The sequence below is a fragment of the Oncorhynchus kisutch genome, linkage group LG29 (genome assembly GCF_002021735.2).
Source record: "Oncorhynchus kisutch isolate 150728-3 linkage group LG29, Okis_V2, whole genome shotgun sequence".
Taxonomy (NCBI): domain Eukaryota; kingdom Metazoa; phylum Chordata; class Actinopteri; order Salmoniformes; family Salmonidae; genus Oncorhynchus; species Oncorhynchus kisutch.
Window position 1 is genome coordinate 44,221,470 of NC_034202.2, and position 20,538 is coordinate 44,242,007.

The window sequence follows — 20,538 nt, forward strand, 5'->3', positions numbered from 1 at the left end:
CATATACCCATCCTCGTCATTTATCAGACGCTCATATCCAGAGTGACTTATAGTCAGGACATTCATCTCCAGATAGTTAGGTGGACCAGTCATAGTCAGTACATTCATCTCCAGATAGCTAGGTGGACCAGTCATAATCAGTACATTCATCTCCAGATAGCTAGGTGGACCAGTCATAGTCAGTACATTCATCTTCAGATAGTTAGGTGGACCAGTCATAGTCAGTACATTCATCTCCAGATAGCTAGGTGGACCAGTCATAGTCAGTACATTCATCTCCAGATAGCTAGGTGGACCAGTCATAGTCAGGACATTCATCTTCAGATCGCTAGGTGGACCAGTCATAGTCAGTACATTCATCTCCAGATAGCTAGGTGGACCAGTCATAATCAGTACATTCATCTCCAGATAGCTAGGTGGACCAGTCATAGTCAGTACATTCATCTTCAGATAGTTAGGTGGACCAGTCATAGTCAGTACATTCATCTCCAGATAGCTAGGTGGACCAGTCATAGTCAGTACATTCATCTCCAGATAGCTAGGTGGACCAGTCATAGTCAGGACATTCATCTTCAGATCGCTAGGTGGACCAGTCATAGTCAGTACATTCATCTCCAGATAGCTAGGTGGACCAGTCATAGTCAGTACATTCATCTCCAGATAGCTAGGTGGACCAGTCATAGTCAGTACATTCATCTTCAGATAGCTAGGTGGACCAGTCATAGTCAGGACATTATTCTCCAGATAGCTAGGTGGACCAGTCATAGTCAGTACATTCATCTCCAGATAGCTAGGTGGACCAGTCATAGTCAGGACATTATTCTCCAGATAGCTAGGTGGACCAGTCATAGTCAGTACATTAATCTCCAGATAGCTAGGTGGACCAGTCATAGTCAGTACATTCATCTCCAGATAGCTAGGTGGACCAGTCCTAGTCAGTACATTCATCTCCAGATAGCTAGGTGGACCAGTCATAGTCAGTACATTCATCTTCAGATAGCTAGGTGGACCAGTCATAGTCAGTACATTCATCTCCAGATAGCTAGGTGGACCAGTCATAGTCAGTACATTCATCTTCAGATAGCTAGGTGGACCAGTCACAGTCAGTACATTCATCTTCAGATAGCTAGGTGGACCAGTCATAGTCAGGACATTCATCTTCAGATAGCTAGGTGGACCAGTCATAGTCAGTACATTCATCTCCAGATAGCTAGGTGGACCAGTCATAGTCAGTACATTCATCTCCAGATAGCTAGGTGGACCAGTCATAGTCAGGACATTCATCTCCAGATAGCTAGGTGGACCAGTCATAGTCAGTACATTCATCTTCAGATAGCTAGGTGGACCAGTCATAGTCAGTACATTCATCTCCAGATAGCTAGGTGGACCAGTCATAGTCAGGACATTCATCTTCAGATAGCTAGGTGGACCAGTCATAGTCAGTACATTCATCTCCAGATAGCTAGGTGGACCAGTCATAGTCAGTACATTCATCTCCAGATAGCTAGGTGGACCAGTCATAGTCAGTACATTCATCTCCAGATAGCTAGGTGGACCAGTCATAGTCAGGACATTCATCTTCAGATAGCTAGGTGGACCAGTCACAGTCAGTACATTCATCTTCAGATAGCTAGGTGGACCAGTCATAGTCAGGACATTCATCTTCAGATAGCTAGGTGGACCAGTCATAGTCAGTACATTCATCTCCAGATAGCTAGGTGGACCAGTCATAGTCAGGACATTCATCTTCAGATAGCTAGGTGGACCAGTCATAGTCAGTACATTTATCTCCAGATAGCTAGGTGGACCAGTCATAGTCAGGACATTCATCTACAGATAGCTAGGTGGACCAGTCATAGTCAGTACATTCATCTCCAGATAGCTAGGTGGACCAGTCCTAGTCAGTACATTCATCTTCAGATAGCTAGGTGGACCAGTCATAGTCAGTACATTCATCTCCAGATAGCTAGGTGGACCAGTCATAGTCAGGACATTCATCTTCAGATCGCTAGGTGGACCAGTCATAGTCAGTACATTCATCTCCAGATAGCTAGGTGGACCAGTCATAGTCAGTACATTCATCTCCAGATAGCTAGGTGGACCAGTCATAGTCAGTACATTCATCTTCAGATAGCTAGGTGGACCAGTCATAGTCAGTACATTCATCTTCAGATAGCTAGGTGGACCAGTCATAGTCAGGACATTCATCTTCAGATAGCTAGGTGGACCAGTCATAGCCAGTACATTCATCTCCAGATAGCTAGGTGGACCAGTCCTAGTCAGTACATTCATCTCCAGATAGCTAGGTGGACCAGTCATAGTCAGTACATTCATCTCCAGATAGCTAGGTGGACCAGTCATAGTCAGTACATTCATCTCCAGATAGCTAGGTGGACCAGTCCTAGTCAGTACATTCATCTCCAGATAGCTAGGTGGACCAGTCATAGTCAGTACATTCATCTCCAGATAGCTAGGTGGACCAGTCATAGTCAGTACATTCATCTCCAGATAGCTAGGTGGACCAGTCATAGTCAGTACATTCATCTTCAGATAGCTAGGTGGACCAGTCACAGTCAGTACATTCATCTTCAGATAGCTAGGTGGACCAGTCATAGTCAGGACATTCATCTTCAGATAGCTAGGTGGACCAGTCATAGTCAGTACATTTATCTTCAGATAGCTAGGTGGACCAGTCATAGTCAGTACATTCATCTCCAGATAGCTAGGTGGACCAGTCATAGTCAGTACATTCATCTCCAGATAGCTAGGTGGACCAGTCATAGTCAGTACATTCATCTTCAGATAGCTAGGTGGACCAGTCACAGTCAGTACATTTATCTTCAGATAGCTAGGTGGACCAGTCATAGTCAGGACATTCATCTTCAGATAGCTAGGTGGACCAGTCATAGTCAGTACATTTATCTCCAGATAGCTAGGTGGACCAGTCATAGTCAGGACATTCATCTACAGATAGCTAGGTGGACCAGTCATAGTCAGTACATTCATCTCCAGATAGCTAGGTGGACCAGTCCTAGTCAGTACATTCATCTTCAGATAGCTAGGTGGACCAGTCATAGTCAGTACATTCATCTCCAGATAGCTAGGTGGACCAGTCATAGTCAGTACATTCATCTCCAGATAGCTAGGTGGACCAGTCATAGTCAGTACATTCATCTCCAGATAGCTAGGTGGACCAGTCATAGTCAGTACATTCATCTCCAGATAGAGAAGTTAGCGGAGAAGTCAGTCCTAGTAGGGGAAAGAAAAAGTGACTGAGATGTTTTATTTAACATCCTGGTTGAATAGGTTTCAGATGTTTTCAGAAGATGGGCAGGGACTCTGCTTTCTTAGCTTGAGGGGGAAGCTGGTTCCGCCATTGAGGCGCCAGGACAGAGAAGACCTTTGAGTGGGAGCTGCCCCCCCTTAAGGGTGGGAGGGCCAAGAGAGCGGAGTTGGCAGAATAGAGTGCTCAGGTTGGGGTGTAGGGTTTGAGCATAGCCTGAAGATAGGGAGGGGCAGTTCCTCTTCCTGATCCATAGGCAAGTACCATGGCCTTATAGTGGATGTGAGCATCACACCAAGGTCCCAGACCAAGGTTAATTTTACAGCCCCTCCCTCCCTCCCTCTCGCCCTCCCTCCAGACGACTAGCGATAACGTGGGTTGTCTGTGGAACCCCTGGGTGCAGTTGTTGGTGTGTGAGACCTGTGAGCTGATCGTGCAGCTGAACCAGTTCTTCACAGCGCCCCCGCCTGGTGTGGATGACCTACTGCCCTCAGAGCTGACCGCAGAGTGGAACGACTTCTTCATAGAGGGGATATACAGCCTGATGCTGCCCCTGCCTGGCAAGATCACTGGTAGGGATGGGAGGGGGGGTCAGGGTGTGGTGGGGATCAGGGTGTGTATGTGGTGAGGGGGGTCAGGGTGTGGTGGGGGGGGATATACAGCCTGATGCTGCCCCTGCCTGGCAAGATCACTGGTAGGGATGGGAGGGGGGGTCAGGGTGTGGGGGGGGGGGGGGGGGGGGTATACAGCCTGATGCTGCCCCTGCCTGGCAAGATCACTGGTAGGGATGGGAGGGGGGGGTCAGGGTGTGGTGGGGGGGGTATACAGCCTGATGCTGCCCCTGCCTGGCAAGATCACTGGTAGGGATGGGAGGGGGGGTCAGGGTGTGGTGGTGGGGGGGGGGGGGGGGTATACAGCCTGATGCTGCCCCTGCCTGGCAAGATCACTGGTAGGGATGGGAGGGGGGGTCAGGGTGTGTATGTGGTGGGGGGGGGGGGGGTATACAGCCTGATGCTGCCCCTGCCTGGCAAGATCACTGGTAGGGATGGGAGGGGGGGGTCAGGGTGTGGTGGGGGGGGTATACAGCCTGATGCTGCCCCTGCCTGGCAAGATCACTGGTAGGGATGGGAGGGGGGGTCAGGGTGTGGTGGTGGGGGGGGGGGGGTATACAGCCTGATGCTGCCCCTGCCTGGCAAGATCACTGGTAGGGATGGGAGGGGGGGTCAGGGTGTGTATGTGGTGGGGGGGGGGGGGGTATACAGCCTGATGCTGCCCCTGCCTGGCAAGATCACTGGTAGGGATGGGAGGGGGGGGTCAGGGTGTGGTGGGGGGGGTATACAGCCTGATGCTGCCCCTGCCTGGCAAGATCACTGGTAGGGATGGGAGGGGGGGTCAGGGTGTGGTGGTGGGGGGGGGGGGGGGGGGGGTATACAACCTGATGCTGCCCCTGCCTGGCAAGATCACTGGTAGGGATGGGAGGGGGGGTCAGGGTGTGTATGTGGTGGGGGGGTCAGGGTGTGGTGGGGGTCAGGGTGTGTACTTGGTGAGGGGGGGTCAGGGTGTGTATGAGGTAGTGAGGGGAGGACAGGGTGTGTATGAGGTAATGGGGGGGGGTCCGGGTGTGTATGAGGTAGTGAGGGGGGGTCAGGGTGTGTATGAGGTAGTGAGGGGGGGTCAGGGTGTGTATGTGGTGGGGGGGGTCAGGGTGTGTTTGTGGTGGGGGGGGTCAGGGTGGGGTGGTGGTGGGGGGGTCAGGGTGAGTATGAGGTAGTGATGGGGGGGTCAGGGTGTGTATGTGGTGGGGGGGTCAGGGTGAGTATGAGGTAGTGATGGGGGGTTCAGGGTGTGTATGTGGTGGGGGGGTCAGGGTGTGTTTGTGGTGGGGGGGGGTCAGGGTGTGGTGGTGGTGGGGGGGGTCAGGGTGAGTATGAGGTAGTGATGGGGGGTTCAGGGTGTGTATGTGGTGGGGGGGTCAGGGTGAGTATGAGGTATGAGGGGGGGGTCAGGGTGTGTATGAGGTAGTGAGGGGGGGTCAGGGTGTGTATGTGGTGGGGGGGGGTCAGGGTGTGTTTGTGGTGGGGGGGGGGGGTCAGGGTGTGTTTGTGGTGGGGGGGGGTCAGGGTGGGGTAGTGATGGGGGGTTCAGGGTGTGTATGAGGTATGAGGGGGGGGTCAGGGTGTGTATGAGGTAGTGAGGGGGGGTCAGGGTGTGTATGTGGTGGGGGGGGTCAGGGTGTGTTTGTGGTGGGGGGGGGGGGGGGTCAGGGTGTGTTTGTGGTGGGGGGGGGGTCAGGGTGGGGTGGTGGTGGGGGGGTCAGGGTGAGTATGAGGTAGTGATGGGGGGGTTCAGGGTGTGTATGTGGTGGGGGGGTCAGGGTGAGTATGAGGTAGTGATGGGGGGTTCAGGGTGTGTATGTGGTGGGGGGGTCAGGGTGTGTATGAGGTAGTGAGGGGAGGACAGGGTGTGTATGTGGTGGGGGGGTCAGGGTGTGTATGAGGTAGTGAGGGGAGGACAGGGTGTGTGTGGTGAGGGGGGGGTCAGGCTGTGTATGAGGTAATGGGGGGGGGGTCAGGGTGTGTATGAGGTAGTGAGGGGGGGTCAGGGTGTGTATGAGGTAGTGAGGGGGGGTCAGGGTGTGTATGAGGTAGTGAAGGGGGGTCAGGGTGTGTATGAGGTGGTCAGGGGGGGTCAGGGTGTGTATGAGGTGGTGAGGGGGGGGTCAGGGTGTGTATGAGGTGGTGAGGGGGGGTCAGGGTGTGTGTGAGGGGTGGTCAGGGTGTGTATGTGGTGAGGGGGGGTCAGGGTGTGTATGAGGTGGTGAGGGGGGGTCAGGGTGTGTATGAGGTGGTGAGGGGGGGTCAGGGTGTGTATGAGGTGGTGAGGGGGGGGGTCAGGGTGTGTATGAGGTGGTGAGGGGGGGTCAGGGTGTGTGAGGTGGTGAGGGGGGGTCAGGGTGTGTATGTGGTGGGTGGGTTAGACTGTCATTATGAAGCAGTATCACATTCATACTAATCCCATAGTAACCCTCAAGGTGAGATTCCGACAATACATTTTCTTGTCTAATTTTAAACCCTTGTTGTCCTTTCTCCCCTTCCGTAGAGGCCTTCAAGGAGCCAGACGATCCACTGTTCCCATTGGCTGTCCTGCGGTCTGTGGGCATGGCTCTGACCTACGTCCCGCTGCAGCAGCTTACCCATAATTCCTTGCCAGCGCGGTTCGTGGCAGACCAGAAGACAAGCCTACCTGAGGCACTGCAGACCCTACTCAACACACTAACTCCTTTGCTGCTGTTCAAAGCCAGACCGCTGCAACTCACTGTCTACCACATTCTAGACAAGTAGGATATATAACTCACTGTCTACCACATTCTAGACAAGTAGGATATATAACTCACTGTCTACCACATACTGTCTACCACATTCTAGACAAGTAGGATATATAACACACTGTCTACCACATTCTAGACAAGTAGGATATATAACTCACTGTCTACCACATACTGTCTACCACATTCTAGACAAGTAGGATATATAACTCACTGTCTACCACATACTGTCTACCACATTCTAGACAAGTAGTATATATAACTCACTGTCTACCACATACTGTCTACCACATTCTAGACAAGTAGGATATATAACTCACTGTCTACCACATACTGTCTACCACATTCTAGACAAGTAGGATATATAACTCACTGTCTACCACATTCTAGACAAGTAGGATATATAACTCACTGTCTACCACATTCTAGACAAGTAAGATTAGAGCACACTGTCTACCACATACTGTCTACCACATTCTAGACAAGTAGGATATATAACATCCTGTCTACCACATACTGTCTACCACATTCTAGACAAGTAAGATTAGAACGCACTGTCTACCACATACTAGACAAGTAGAATATATAACTCACTGTCTACCACATAAAAGACAAGTAGAATATATAACACACTGTCTACCACATACAGGATATATAACACACTGCCTACCACATACTGTCTACCACATACTAGTCAAGTAAGATATATAAGACACTGTCTACCACATACTAGACAAGTAGGATATATAACACACTGTCTACCACATACTAGACAAGTAGAATATATAACACACTGTCTACCACATACTAGACAAGTAGGCTATATAAGACACTGTCTACCACATACTAGACAAGTAGGATATATAAGACACTGTCTACCACATACTAGACAAGTAAGATTATAACCCACTGTCAATCACAGGGTAGACAAGTACGAGAGAGAACAAATCAATATATCAATGTCTGTCTGTGTGTTCACTGCCACGGAACATGTTTGTTCGAACTTGTTGACAACTCTTGCATGGTACGTGAATGCCTACCCATACGACAAGCCTCCTGAGCTCACTTGTTGATTCAGTGTCAAGGAGCATGACCTGTCCGTCTGTCTGTCTGTCTGTCCCAGGGTAATGCCTACTCTCCCAGAGTGTGATGGAGAGGGAGACGACACCAAGCCAGAGGACGATGGAGAGGAACCGTGTCTGTGAGTGTAACAGCCCCGATTGGGTGTGTGTCACTATGGGATGTCCATCTGTTAGTTAAAGTGGAAATCACAGCGTTTTAACTACTTTTACAGACGATCATAATATCTGCCCAAAATATCAAATTACCAGGTTATGCTACAAAACCATGTTTATAAGAGGTTTAAAATATAGATATATTTTTTAATAGATTATTTTTGATTCAACCTTCCATGACATACAGTAAGGCATTGTTGTCAGAATAGATGGATGCAGTTCAATGCATTATTAATATAATTCACCAATACATTTCTTTTTTCTTCCTAGAAATATTGCTATCAGATTGTAAATGGCAGCAGGCCAGGCCTGGGTACATTGTTTGCTGCCTCTAGCTGTCAGTCATAACGTGGCTAGTGCTATTCAAACTAGCTAGGGCAATGGTCATAATAAGGCTAATAGACTAGCTTATCTACAGTGGCACTCGGAAAGTATTCAGACCCTTTGACCTTTCCACATTTCGTTACGTTACAACCTTATTATAAAATTGATTAAATCGTTTTATCCCCCTTCATCAATCTACACAAAATCTCATAATGACATCACAATACCCCATAATGACATCACAATACCCCACAATGACATCACAATACCCCACAATGACATCACAATACCCCACAATGACAAGGCAAAAACAGGTTTTTAGATGAACCTTCGCCCCAGTCTGGGATCCTGAGCACTCTGGAGCAGGTTTTTTATCAAGGATCTCTCTGCACTATACTCTGTTCATCTTTCCCTCAATCCTGACTAGTTTCCCAGTCCCTGCCACTGAAAAACATCCCCACAGCATGATGCTGCCACCACCATGCTTCACCGTAGGAATGGTGCCAGGTTTCCTCCAGCCGTGACGCTTCGCATTCAGGCCAAAGAGTTCAATCTTGGTTTCATCAAACCAGAGTCCTTTAGGTGCCTTTTGGCAAACTCCAAGCAGGGGCATGTGCCTTTTACTGAAGAGTGGCTTCGGTCTGGCCACTCTACCACAAAGGCCTGATTGGTGGAGTGCTGCTGAGATGGTTGTCCTTCTGGAAGGTTCTCCCATCTCCATAGAGGAACTCTGGAGCTCTGTCGAAGTGACCATTGGGTTCTTGATCACCTCCCTGACCAAGGCCCTTCTCCCCCGATTGCTCAGGTTGACCAGGCGGCCAGCTCTAGGAAGAGTCTTGGTGGTTCCAAACTTATTCCATTTAAGAATGGAGGTTACTGTGTTCTTGGGGACCTTCAATGCTGCAGAAATGTTTTGGTACCCTTCCCCAGATCTGTGCCTCGACACAATCCTGTCTCGGAGCTCTACGGACAATTCCTTCGACCTCATGGCTTGGTTTTTGCTCTAACATGCACTGTCAACTGTGGGACCTTACTGTACAGACAGGTGTGTGCCTTTCCAAATCATGTCCAATCAATTTAATTTACCACAGATGAACTCCAAACAAGTTGTAGAAACATCTCAAAGATGATTAATGGAAACAGGAAGCACCTGAGCTCAATTTAGAGTCTCATAGCAAAGGATATGAATACTTGTAAGGTATTTCAGTTTTTTTTAAATGCTAAAATGGTTTTGGTTTAATTATTATTAGGTATTGTGTATAGATTGATAAGGATAAAATAAAAAAAATCCCCCTTACTGACACTGAAAACTTTATATATATATTTTTTTGAAATGTGTCAATTTATTGAAAATTAATTACAGATATAATTTACATAAGTATTCACACCCCTGAGGCAATAGCTGTGAGTCTTTTCTGGTTGAGTCTCTAAGAGCTTTTCCACACCTGGATTGGGCAACTTTTACCCATTTAATTCTTTAGAAAATTCTTCAAGCTCTGTCACAATTGGTTGTTGATCGTTGCTAGGCAACCATTTTCATGTAGATTTCAGTCCAAACTGGAACTCGGGAACATTCAGGAACATTCAGTGTCTTCTTGGTAAACAACTCCAGTGTAGATTTGGCCTTGTGTGTGTTGTAGGTTATTGTCCTGCTGAAAGGTGAATTCGTCACCCAGTGTCTGGTGGAAAGCAGACTGAACCAGGTTTTCTTCTAGGATTTTGTGCTGATTTTAGCCTCATTCTGTTTATTTTTTATCCTGAAACCCCCCCCCCCCCAGTTCCTTAACTATATGCCAGCCACCACTATGCTAGAAAATATAGAGAGTGGTACTCAGTAAGTTTTTTTTTAACACTTTCTATTCAGGACAAAAAGTTTATTGTTTTGCCACATTTTCTTGCAGTATTACTTTAGTGTCTTGTTGCAAACAGGAGGCATGTTTTGGAATATATTTATTCTGTACAGGTTTCCTTCTCTTCACTCTGTCATTTAGGTTAGAATGGTGGAGTAACTACAGTGTTGTTGATCCATCCTCAGTTCTCTCCTATCACAGCCATTAAACTGTGTAACAGTTTTGAAGTCACCATTGGCCTCAGGGTGAAATCCCTGAGCAGTTTCCTTCCTCTCCGGCAACCAGTGGTGTAAAAGTACTTCAGTAAAAATATTTTTTAAGTACTACTTAAGTAGTTTTTTGGGGGGATATTGAACTTCACTATTGCAATTTACAAAAAATGTACTTTTGAAGACCATATTTTTTCTCTGACACCACAAAAGTACTTACGTAGTACTTTAAAAATATTTTAAGTAAGTATATTAAATAAGTACTCTTATGCTTTAGCAGGACAGAAGAAATGGTCCAATTTACGCGGTTATCAAAAGAAGTTCCCTACTGCCTCTGATCTGGCGGACTCATTAATTAAACACACATGCTTGGTTTGTAAATGATGTTGGATGATGTTGGTGTAGCCTAGTGGTTAGAGTGTAGAGTCGGCAGGTAGCCTAGTGGTTAGAGTGTAGAGTCGGCAGGTAGCCTAGTGGTTAGAGTGTAGAGTCATTTAGTTTGGTACAGCTGGGGTTAATATAAGCATTTAGTTTGGTACAGCGGGGGTTAATATAAGCATTTAGTTTGGTACAGGGGGTTAATATAAACCTAGCATTTAGTTTGGTACAGCGGGGGTTAATATAAGCATTTAGTTTGGTACAGCGGGGTTAATATAAGCATTTAGTTTAGTACAGCGGGGGTTAATATAAACCCAGCATTTAGTTTGGTACAGCGGGGGTTAATATAAACCCAGCATTGAGTTAGTTACAGCGGGGTTAATATAAGCATTTAGTTTGGTACAGCGGGGGTTAATATAAGCATTTAGTTTGGTACAGCGGGGTTAATATAAGCATTTAGTTTAGTACAGCGGGGGTTAATATAAACCCAGCATTTAGTTTGGTACAGCGGGGGTTAATATAAACCCAGCATTGAGTTAGTTACAGCGGGGTTAATATAAGCATTTAGCTTGGTACAGCGGGGGTTAATATAAACCCAGCATTTAGTTTGGTACAGCTGGGTTAATATAAGCATTTAGTTTGGTACAGCGGGGGTTAATATAAGCATTTAGTTTGGTACAGCGGGGGTTTAATATAAGCATTTAGTTTGGTACAGCGGGGGTTAATATAAGCATTTAGTTTGGTACAGCGGGGGTTAATATAAGCATTTAGTTTGGTACAGCGGGGGTTAATATAAGCATTTAGTTTGGTACAGCGGGGGTTAATATAAGCATTTAGTTTGGTACAGCGGGGGTTAATATAAGCATTTAGTTTGGTACAGCGGGGGTTAATATAAGCATTAGTTTGGTACAGCGGGGGTTAATATAAGCATTTAGTTTGGTACAGCGGGGTTAATATATGCATTTAGTTGGTACAGCGGGGGTTAATATAAGCATTTAGTTTGGTACAGCGGGGGTTAATATAAGCATTTAGTTTGGTACAGCGGGGGTTAATATAAGCATTTAGTTTGGTACAGCGGGGGTTAATATAAGCATTTAGTTTGGTACAGCGGGGGTTAATATAAGCATTTAGTTTGGTACAGCGGGGGTTAATATAAGCATTTAGTTTGGTACAGCGGGGGTTAATATAAGCATTTAGTTTGGTACAGCGGGGGTTAATATAAACCCAGCATTAGTTTGGTACAGCGGGGGTTAATATAAACCCAGCATTTAGTTTGGTACAGCGGGGGTTAATATAAACCCAGCATTTTAGTTTGGTACAGCGGGGTTAATATAAGCATTTAGTTTGGTACAGCGGGGGTTAATATAAGCATTTAGTTTGTACAGCGGGGGGTTAATATATGCATTTAGTTGGTACAGCAGGGGGTTAATATAAGTAGTTTGGTACAGCGGGGGTTAATATAAGCATTTAGTTTGGTACAGCGGGGGTTAATATAAGCATTTAGTTTGGTACAGCGGGGGGTTAATATAAGCATTTAGTTTGGTACAGCGGGGGTTAATATAAGCATTTAGTTTGGTACAGCGGGGGTTAATTGAAGCATTTAGTTTGGTACAGCGGGGGTTAATATAAACCCAGCATTTAGTTTGGTACAGCGGGGGTTAATATAAGCATTTAGTTTGGTACAGCGGGGGGTTAATATAAGCATTTAGTTTGGTACAGCGGGGGGTTAATATAAGCATTTAGTTTGGTACAGCGGGGGTTAATATAAACATTTAGTTTGGTACTGGTATTACTAAATGCTAGGCTAAGTTATCGTGTGTTAACTCCCTCGTAAGGGCTGTTTCCCTTGGCTTTGCCTCTGACCGAAGAACAGACCTTAGTTGGGAGTTATTTGCTAATATATCTTTGTGTCTGTGTTTTCTAACGATGTGTGTTTTTGTGTGTATATTTAACTCTGTGCTTTCTCTCTCTGTGTGTGTGTGTGTGTGTGTGTGTGTGTGTGTGTGTGTGTGTGTGTAGGTCTCCCCCGGCAGCTCTCATGACCCTCCTGTCTACGTGTGAGGAGTTGTGTGAGAGCATCATGGTTGGAGTGTGTGTCGGGGAGTTTGCAGTGGTTCAACCTCTCTCTGTGGAATACTCCTGTATCCTGGCCTACCTGCTGGCCTGGAAACTACTGCTGTCCTTCTTCAAGGCTTCTCCCTCCCACGTAAGTCTACAGCTGGAGTGAGTGAGTGAGTCAGTGAGTGAGTCAGTGAGTGAGTGAGTGAGTCAGTGAGTGAGTGAGTCAGTGAGTGAGTGAGTGAGTCAGTGAGTCAGTGAGTGAGTGAGTCAGTGAGTGACAGTCAGTGAGTGACAGTTAGTGAGTGACAGTTAGTGAGTGACAGTTAGTGAGTGACAGTTAGTGAGTGACAGTTAGTGAGTGACAGTGAGTGTCAGTTAGTGAGTGCCAGTGAGTGAGTGAGTGCCAGTGAGTGAGTGAGTGAGTGCCAGTTAGTGAGTGAGTGAGTGAGTGCCAGTGAGTGAGTGAGTGAGTGAGTGCCAGTGAGTGAGTGAGTGCCAGTGAGTGAGTGAGTGCCAGTGAGTGAGTGAATGAGTGCCAGTTAGTGAGTGAGTGAGTGCCAGTTAGTGAGTGAGTGAGTGAGTGAGTGAGTGCCAGTTAGTGAGTGAGTGAGTGAGTGCCAGTTAGTGAGTGAGTGAGTGAGTGCCAGTTAGTGAGTGAGTAAGTGCCAGTTAGTGAGTGAGTGAGTGAGTGCCAGTGAGTGAGTGAGTGAGTGAGTGAGTGAGTGCCAGTGAGTGAGTGAGTGCCAGTGAGTGAGTGAGTGCCAGTGAGTGAGTGCCAGTGAGTGAGTGAGTGCCAGTGAGTGAGTGAGTGCCAGTGAGTGAGTGAGTGCCAGTGAGTGAGTGAGTGAGTGAGTGAGTGAGTGAGTGAGTGAGTGAGTGAGTGAGTGAGTGAGTGAGTGAGTGAGTGAGTGAGTGAGTGAGTTAGTGAGTGAGTGAGTGAGTGCCAGTTAGTGAGTGAGTTGAGTGCCAGTTAGTGAGTGAGTGAGTGCCAGTTAGTGAGTGAGTGAGTGAGTGCCAGTTAGTGAGTGAGTGAGTGAGTGAGTGCCAGTTAGTGAGTGAGTGAGTGAGTGCCAGTTAGTGAGTGAGTGAGTGCCAGTTAGTGAGTGAGTGAGTGAGTGAGTGCTAGTGAGTGAGTGCCAGTTAGTGAGTGAGTGAGTGCCAGTTAGTGAGTGAGTGAGTGCCAGTTAGTGAGTGAGTGAGTGCCAGTTAGTGAGTGAGTGAGTGCCAGTTAGTGAGTGAGTGAGTGCCAGTGAGTGAGTGAGTGAGTGCCAGTTAGTGAGTGAGTGAGTGCCAGTTAGTGAGTGAGTGAGTGCCAGTTAGTGAGTGAGTGAGTGCCAGTTAGTGAGTGAGTGAGTGCCAGTTAGTGAGTGAGTGAGTGCCAGTTAGTGAGTGAGTGAGTGCCAGTTAGTGAGTGAGTGAGTGCCAGTTAGTTAGTTGGTAACCCATCCCTTAGCGATTAATTGACACGTAAACAAACATAATAATTATTCTGGTGTTCTGTGCAGTGCGCCCTGCATAAATAGTGATAAATAAATCAATACACACGTACCATTTGCTGTGTAGGAGGTCGTTCTTTTACAATTTAATTATAGGTCGCCACTTTTCTTTTATTCTCGGCTTTATCTAAACACAGGAGTGAGTCAGTGAGTGAGTGAGTCAGTGAGTGAGTGAGTGAGTCAGTGAGTGAGTGAGTGAGTCAGTGAGTGAGTGAGTCAGTGAGTGACAGTTAGTGAGTGACAGTTAGTGAGTGACAGTTAGTGAGTGACAGTTAGTGAGTGACAGTGAGTGTCAGTTAGTGAGTGCCAGTGAGTGAGTGAGTGCCAGTTAGTGAGTGAGTGCCAGTGAGTGAGTGAGTGAGTGCCAGTTAGTGAGTGAGTGAGTGAGTGCCAGTTAGTGAGTGTCTCCATAATACCAGGGTATATCTGGTGGTCTGTCTCCATAATACCAGGGTATATCTGGTGGTCTGTCTCCATAATACCAGGGGTATATCTGGTGGTCTGTCTCCTCATGACTACATAATACCAGGGTATATCTGGTGGTCTGTCTCCTCATGACTACATAATACCAGGGTATATCTGGTGGTCTGTCTCCTCATGACTACATAATACCAGGGTATATCTGGTGGTCTGTCTACATAATACCAGGGTATATCTGGTGGTCTGTCTCCATAATACCAGGGTATATCTGGTGGTCTGTCTACTCATGACTACATAATACCAGGGAAAATCTGGTGGTCTGTCTCCATAATACCAGGGTATATCTGGTGGTCTGTCTCCTCATGACTACATAATACCAGGGTATATCTGGTGGTCTGTCTCCTCATGACTACATAATACCAGGGTATATCTGGTGGTCTGTCTCCTCATGACTACATAATACCAGGGTATATCTGGTGGTCTGTCTACATAATACCAGGGTATATCTGGTGGTCTGTCTACATAATACCAGGGTATATCTGGTGGTCTGTCTCCATAATACCAGGGTATATCTGGTGGTCTGTCTCCATAATACCAGGGTATATCTGGTGGTCTGTCTACTCATGACTACATAATACCAGGGAAAATCTGGTGGTCTGTCTCCATAATACCAGGGTATATCTGGTGGTCTGTCTCCTCATGACTACATAATACCAGGGTATATCTGGTGGTCTGTCTCCATAATACCAGGGTATATCTGGTCTGTCTACATAATACCAGGGTATATCTGGTGGTCTGTCTCCTCATGACTGCATAATACCAGGGTATATCTGGTGGTCTGTCTCCATAATACCAGGGTATATCTGGTCTGTCTACATAATACCAGGGTATATCTGGTGGTCTGTCTCCTCATGACTGCATAATACCAGGGTATATCTGGTGGTCTGTCTCCTCATGACTGCATAATACCAGGGTATATCTGGTGGTCTGTCTCCATAATACCAGGGTATATCTGGTGGTCTGTCTCCATAATACCAGGGTATATCTGGTGGTCTGTCTCCTCATGACTACATAATACCAGGGTATATCTGGTGGTCTGTCTCCTCATGACTACATAATACCAGGGTATATCTGGTGGTCTGTCTCCTCATGACTACATAATACCAGGGTATATCTGGTGGTCTGTCTCCTCATGACTACATAATACCAGGGTATATCTGGTGGTCTGTCTCCATAATACCAGGGTATATCTGGTGGTCTGTCTCCTCATGACTACATAATACCAGGGTATATCTGGTGGTCTGTCTCCTCATGACTACATAATACCAGGGTATATCTGGTGGTCTGGCTCCTCATGACTACATAATACCAGGGTATATCTGGTGGTCTGTCTCCTCATGACTACATAATACCAGGGTATATCTGGTGGTCTGTCTCCTCATGACTACATAATACCAGGGTATATCTGGTGGTCTGTCTCCTCATGACTACATAATACCAGGGTATATCTGGTGGTCTGTCTCCTCATGACTACATAATACCAGGGTATATCTGGTGGTCTGTCTCCATAATACCAGGGTATATCTGGTGGTCTGTCTCCTCATGACTACATAATACCAGGGTATATATCTGGTGGTCTGTCTCCATAATACCAGGGTATATCTGGTGGTCTGTCTACTCATGACTACATAATACCAGGGAAAATCTGGTGGTCTGTCTCCATAATACCAGGGTATATCTGGTGGTCTGTCTCCTCATGACTACATAATACCAGGGTATATCTGGTGGTCTGTCTCCTCATGACTACATAATACCAGGGTATATCTGGTGGTCTGTCTCCTCATGACTACATAATACCAGGGTATATCTGGTGGTCTGTCTCCATAATACCAGGGTATATCTGGTGGTCTGTCTCCTCATGACTACATAATACCAGGGTATATATCTGGTGGTCTGTCTCCATAATACCAGGGTATATCTGGTGGTCTGTCTACTCATGACTACATAATACCAGGGAAAATCTGGTGGTCTGTCTCCATAATACCAGGGTATATCTGGTGGTCTGTCTCCTCATGACTACATAATACCAGGGTATATCTGGTGGTCTGTCTCCTCATGACTACATAATACCAGGGTATATCTGGTGGTCTGTCTCCTCATGACTACATAATACCAGGGTATATCTGGTGGTCTGTCTCCTCATGACTACATAATACCAGGGTATATCTGGTGGTCTGTCTACATAATACCAGGGTATATCTGGTGGTCTGTCTACATAATACCAGGGTATATCTGGTGGTCTGTCTCCATAATACCAGGGTATATCTGGTGGTCTGTCTCCATAATACCAGGGTATATCTGGTGGTCTGTCTACTCATGACTACATAATACCAGGGAAAATCTGGTGGTCTGTCTCCATAATACCAGGGTATATCTGGTGGTCTGTCTCCTCATGACTACATAATACCAGGGTATATCTGGTGGTCTGTCTCCATAATACCAGGGTATATCTGGTCTGTCTACATAATACCAGGGTATATCTGGTGGTCTGTCTCCTCATGACTGCATAATACCAGGGTATATCTGGTGGTCTGTCTCCATAATACCAGGGTATATCTGGTCTGTCTACATAATACCAGGGTATATCTGGTGGTCTGTCTCCTCATGACTGCATAATACCAGGGTATATCTGGTGGTCTGTCTCCTCATGACTGCATAATACCAGGGTATATCTGGTGGTCTGTCTCCATAATACCAGGGTATATCTGGTGGTCTGTCTCCATAATACCAGGGTATATCTGGTGGTCTGTCTCCTCATGACTACATAATACCAGGGTATATCTGGTGGTCTGTCTCCTCATGACTACATAATACCAGGGTATATCTGGTGGTCTGTCTCCTCATGACTACATAATACCAGGGTATATCTGGTGGTCTGTCTCCTCATGACTACATAATACCAGGGTATATCTGGTGGTCTGTCTCCATAATACCAGGGTATATCTGGTGGTCTGTCTCCTCATGACTACATAATACCAGGGTATATCTGGTGGTCTGTCTCCTCATGACTACATAATACCAGGGTATATCTGGTGGTCTGGCTCCTCATGACTACATAATACCAGGGTATATCTGGTGGTCTGTCTCCTCATGACTACATAATACCAGGGTATATCTGGTGGTCTGTCTCCTCATGACTACATAATACCAGGGTATATCTGGTGGTCTGTCTCCTCATGACTACATAATACCAGGGTATATCTGGTGGTCTGTCTCCTCATGACTACATAATACCAGGGTATATCTGGTGGTCTGTCTCCATAATACCAGGGTATATCTGGTGGTCTGTCTCCTCATGACTACATAATACCAGGGTATATATCTGGTGGTCTGTCTCCATAATACCAGGGTATATCTGGTGGTCTGTCTCCTCATGACTACATAATACCAGGGTATATCTGGTGGTCTGTCTCCTCATGACTACATAATACCAGGGTATATCTGGTGGTCTGTCTCCTCATGTCTCCATAATACCAGGGTATATCTGGTGGTCTGTCTCCTCATGACTACATAATACCAGGGTATATATCTGGTGGTCTGTCTCCATAATACCAGGGTATATCTGGTGGTCTGTCTACTCATGACTACATAATACCAGGGAAAATCTGGTGGTCTGTCTCCATAATACCAGGGTATATCTGGTGGTCTGTCTCCTCATGACTACATAATACCAGGGTATATCTGGTGGTCTGTCTCCTCATGACTACATAATACCAGGGTATATCTGGTGGTCTGTCTCCTCATGACTACATAATACCAGGGTATATCTGGTGGTCTGTCTCCTCATGACTACATAATACCAGGGTATATCTGGTGGTCTGTCTCCATAATACCAGGGTATATCTGGTGGTCTGTCTCCTCATGACTACATAATACCAGGGTATATCTGGTGGTCTGTCTCCTCATGACTACATAATACCAGGGTATATCTGGTGGTCTGTCTCCTCATGACTACATAATACCAGGGTATATCTGGTGGTCTGTCTCCTCATGACTACATAATACCAGGGTATATATCTGGTGGTCTGTCTCCTCATGACTACATAATACCAGGGTATATCTGGTGGTCTGTCTCCTCATGACTACATAATACCAGGGTATATATCTGGTGGTCTGTCTCCTCATGACTACATAATACCAGGGTATATCTGGTGGTCTGTCTCCTCATGACTACATAATACCAGGGTATATCTGGTGGTCTGTCTCCATAATACCAGGGTATATCTGGTGGTCTGTCTCCTCATGACTACATAATACCAGGGTATATCTGGTGGTCTGTCTCCATAATACCAGGGTATATCTGGTGGTCTGTCTCCTCATGACTACATAATACCAGGGTATATCTGGTGGTCTGTCTCCTCATGACTACATAATACCAGGGTATATCTGGTGGTCTGTCTCCTCATGACTACATAAAACCAGGGTATATCTGGTGGTCTGTCTCCTCATGACTACATAACACCAGGGTATATCTGGTGGTCTGTCTCCTCATGACTCCATAATACCAGGGTATATCTGGTGGTCTGTCTCCTCAGCTACATAATACCAGGGTATATATCTGGTGGTCTGTCTCCATAATACCAGGGTATATCTGGTGGTCTATCTCCTCATGACTACATAATACCAGGGTATATCTGGTGGTCTGTCTCCTCATGACTACATCATACCAGGGTATATCTGGTGGTCTGTCTCCTCATGACTACATAATACCAGGGTATATCTGGTGGTCTGTCTCCTCATGACTGCATAATACCAGGGTATATCTGGTGGTCTGTCTCCTCATGACTGCATAATACCAGGGTATATCTGGTGGTCTGTCTCCATAATACCAGGGTATATCTGGTGGTCTGTCTCCATAATACCAGGGTATATCTGGTGGTCTGTCTCCATAATACCAGGGTATATCTGGTGGTCTGTCTCCTCATGACTACATAATACCAGGGTATATCTGGTGGTCTGTCTCCTCATGACTACATAATACCAGGGTATATCTGGTGGTCTGTCTCCTCATGACTACATAATACCAGGGTATATCTGGTGGTCTGTCTCCATAATACCAGGGTATATCTGGTGGTCTGTCTCCTCATGACTACATAATACCAGGGTATATCTGGTGGTCTGTCTCCTCATGACTACATAATACCAGGGTATATCTGGTGGTCTGTCTCCATAATACCAGGGTATATCTGGTAGTCTGTCTCCTCATGACTACATAATACCAGGGTATATCTGGTGGTCTGTCTCCTCATGACTACATAATACCAGGGTATATCTGGTGGTCTGTCTCCATAATACCAGGGTATATCTGGTAGTCTGTCTCCTCATGACTATATAATACCAGGGTAAATCTGGTGGTCTGTCTCCTCATGACTACATAATACCAGGGTATATCTGATGGTCTGTCTCCTCATGACTACATAATACCAGGGTATATCTGGTGGTCTGTCTCCATAATACCAGGGTATATCTGGTGGTCTGTCTCCATAATACCAGGGTATATCTGGTAGTCTGTCTCCTCATGACTACATAATACCAGGGTATATCTGGTGGTCTGTCTCCATAATACCAGGGTATATCTGGTGGTCTGTCTCCATAATACCAGGGTATATCTGGTAGTCTGTCTCCTCATGACTACATAATACCAAGGTATATCAGCTAAGTCTATAGCGAGGCTAGCTAGCCAGCTAAGTCTATAGCGAGGCTAGCTAGCCAGCTAAGTCTATAGCGAGGCTAGCTAGCCTGCTAAGTCTATAGCGAGGCTAGCTAGCCTGCTAAGTCTATAGCGAGGCTAGCTAGCCTGCTAAGTCTATAGCGAGGCTAGCTAGCCTGCTAAGTCTATAGCGAGGCTAGCTAGCCTGCTAAGTCTATAGCGAGGCTAGCTAGCCTGCTAAGTCTAT

The 20,538-nt window shown here is 46.4% G+C and overlaps 1 protein-coding gene across 1 annotated transcript in view; it reads left to right on the plus strand.

Annotated features, from left to right (window-relative positions):
- ltn1 (listerin E3 ubiquitin protein ligase 1) overlaps positions 1-20,538 on the plus strand; it is a 75,902-nt gene that overhangs the window by 41,682 nt on the left and 13,682 nt on the right. Inside the window, 4 exon segments of the mRNA XM_031809100.1 lie at positions 3,642-3,855; positions 6,383-6,620; positions 7,732-7,809; positions 12,624-12,810. Of these exon segments, the coding sequence (XP_031664960.1) occupies positions 3,642-3,855; positions 6,383-6,620; positions 7,732-7,809; positions 12,624-12,810 (717 nt within the window).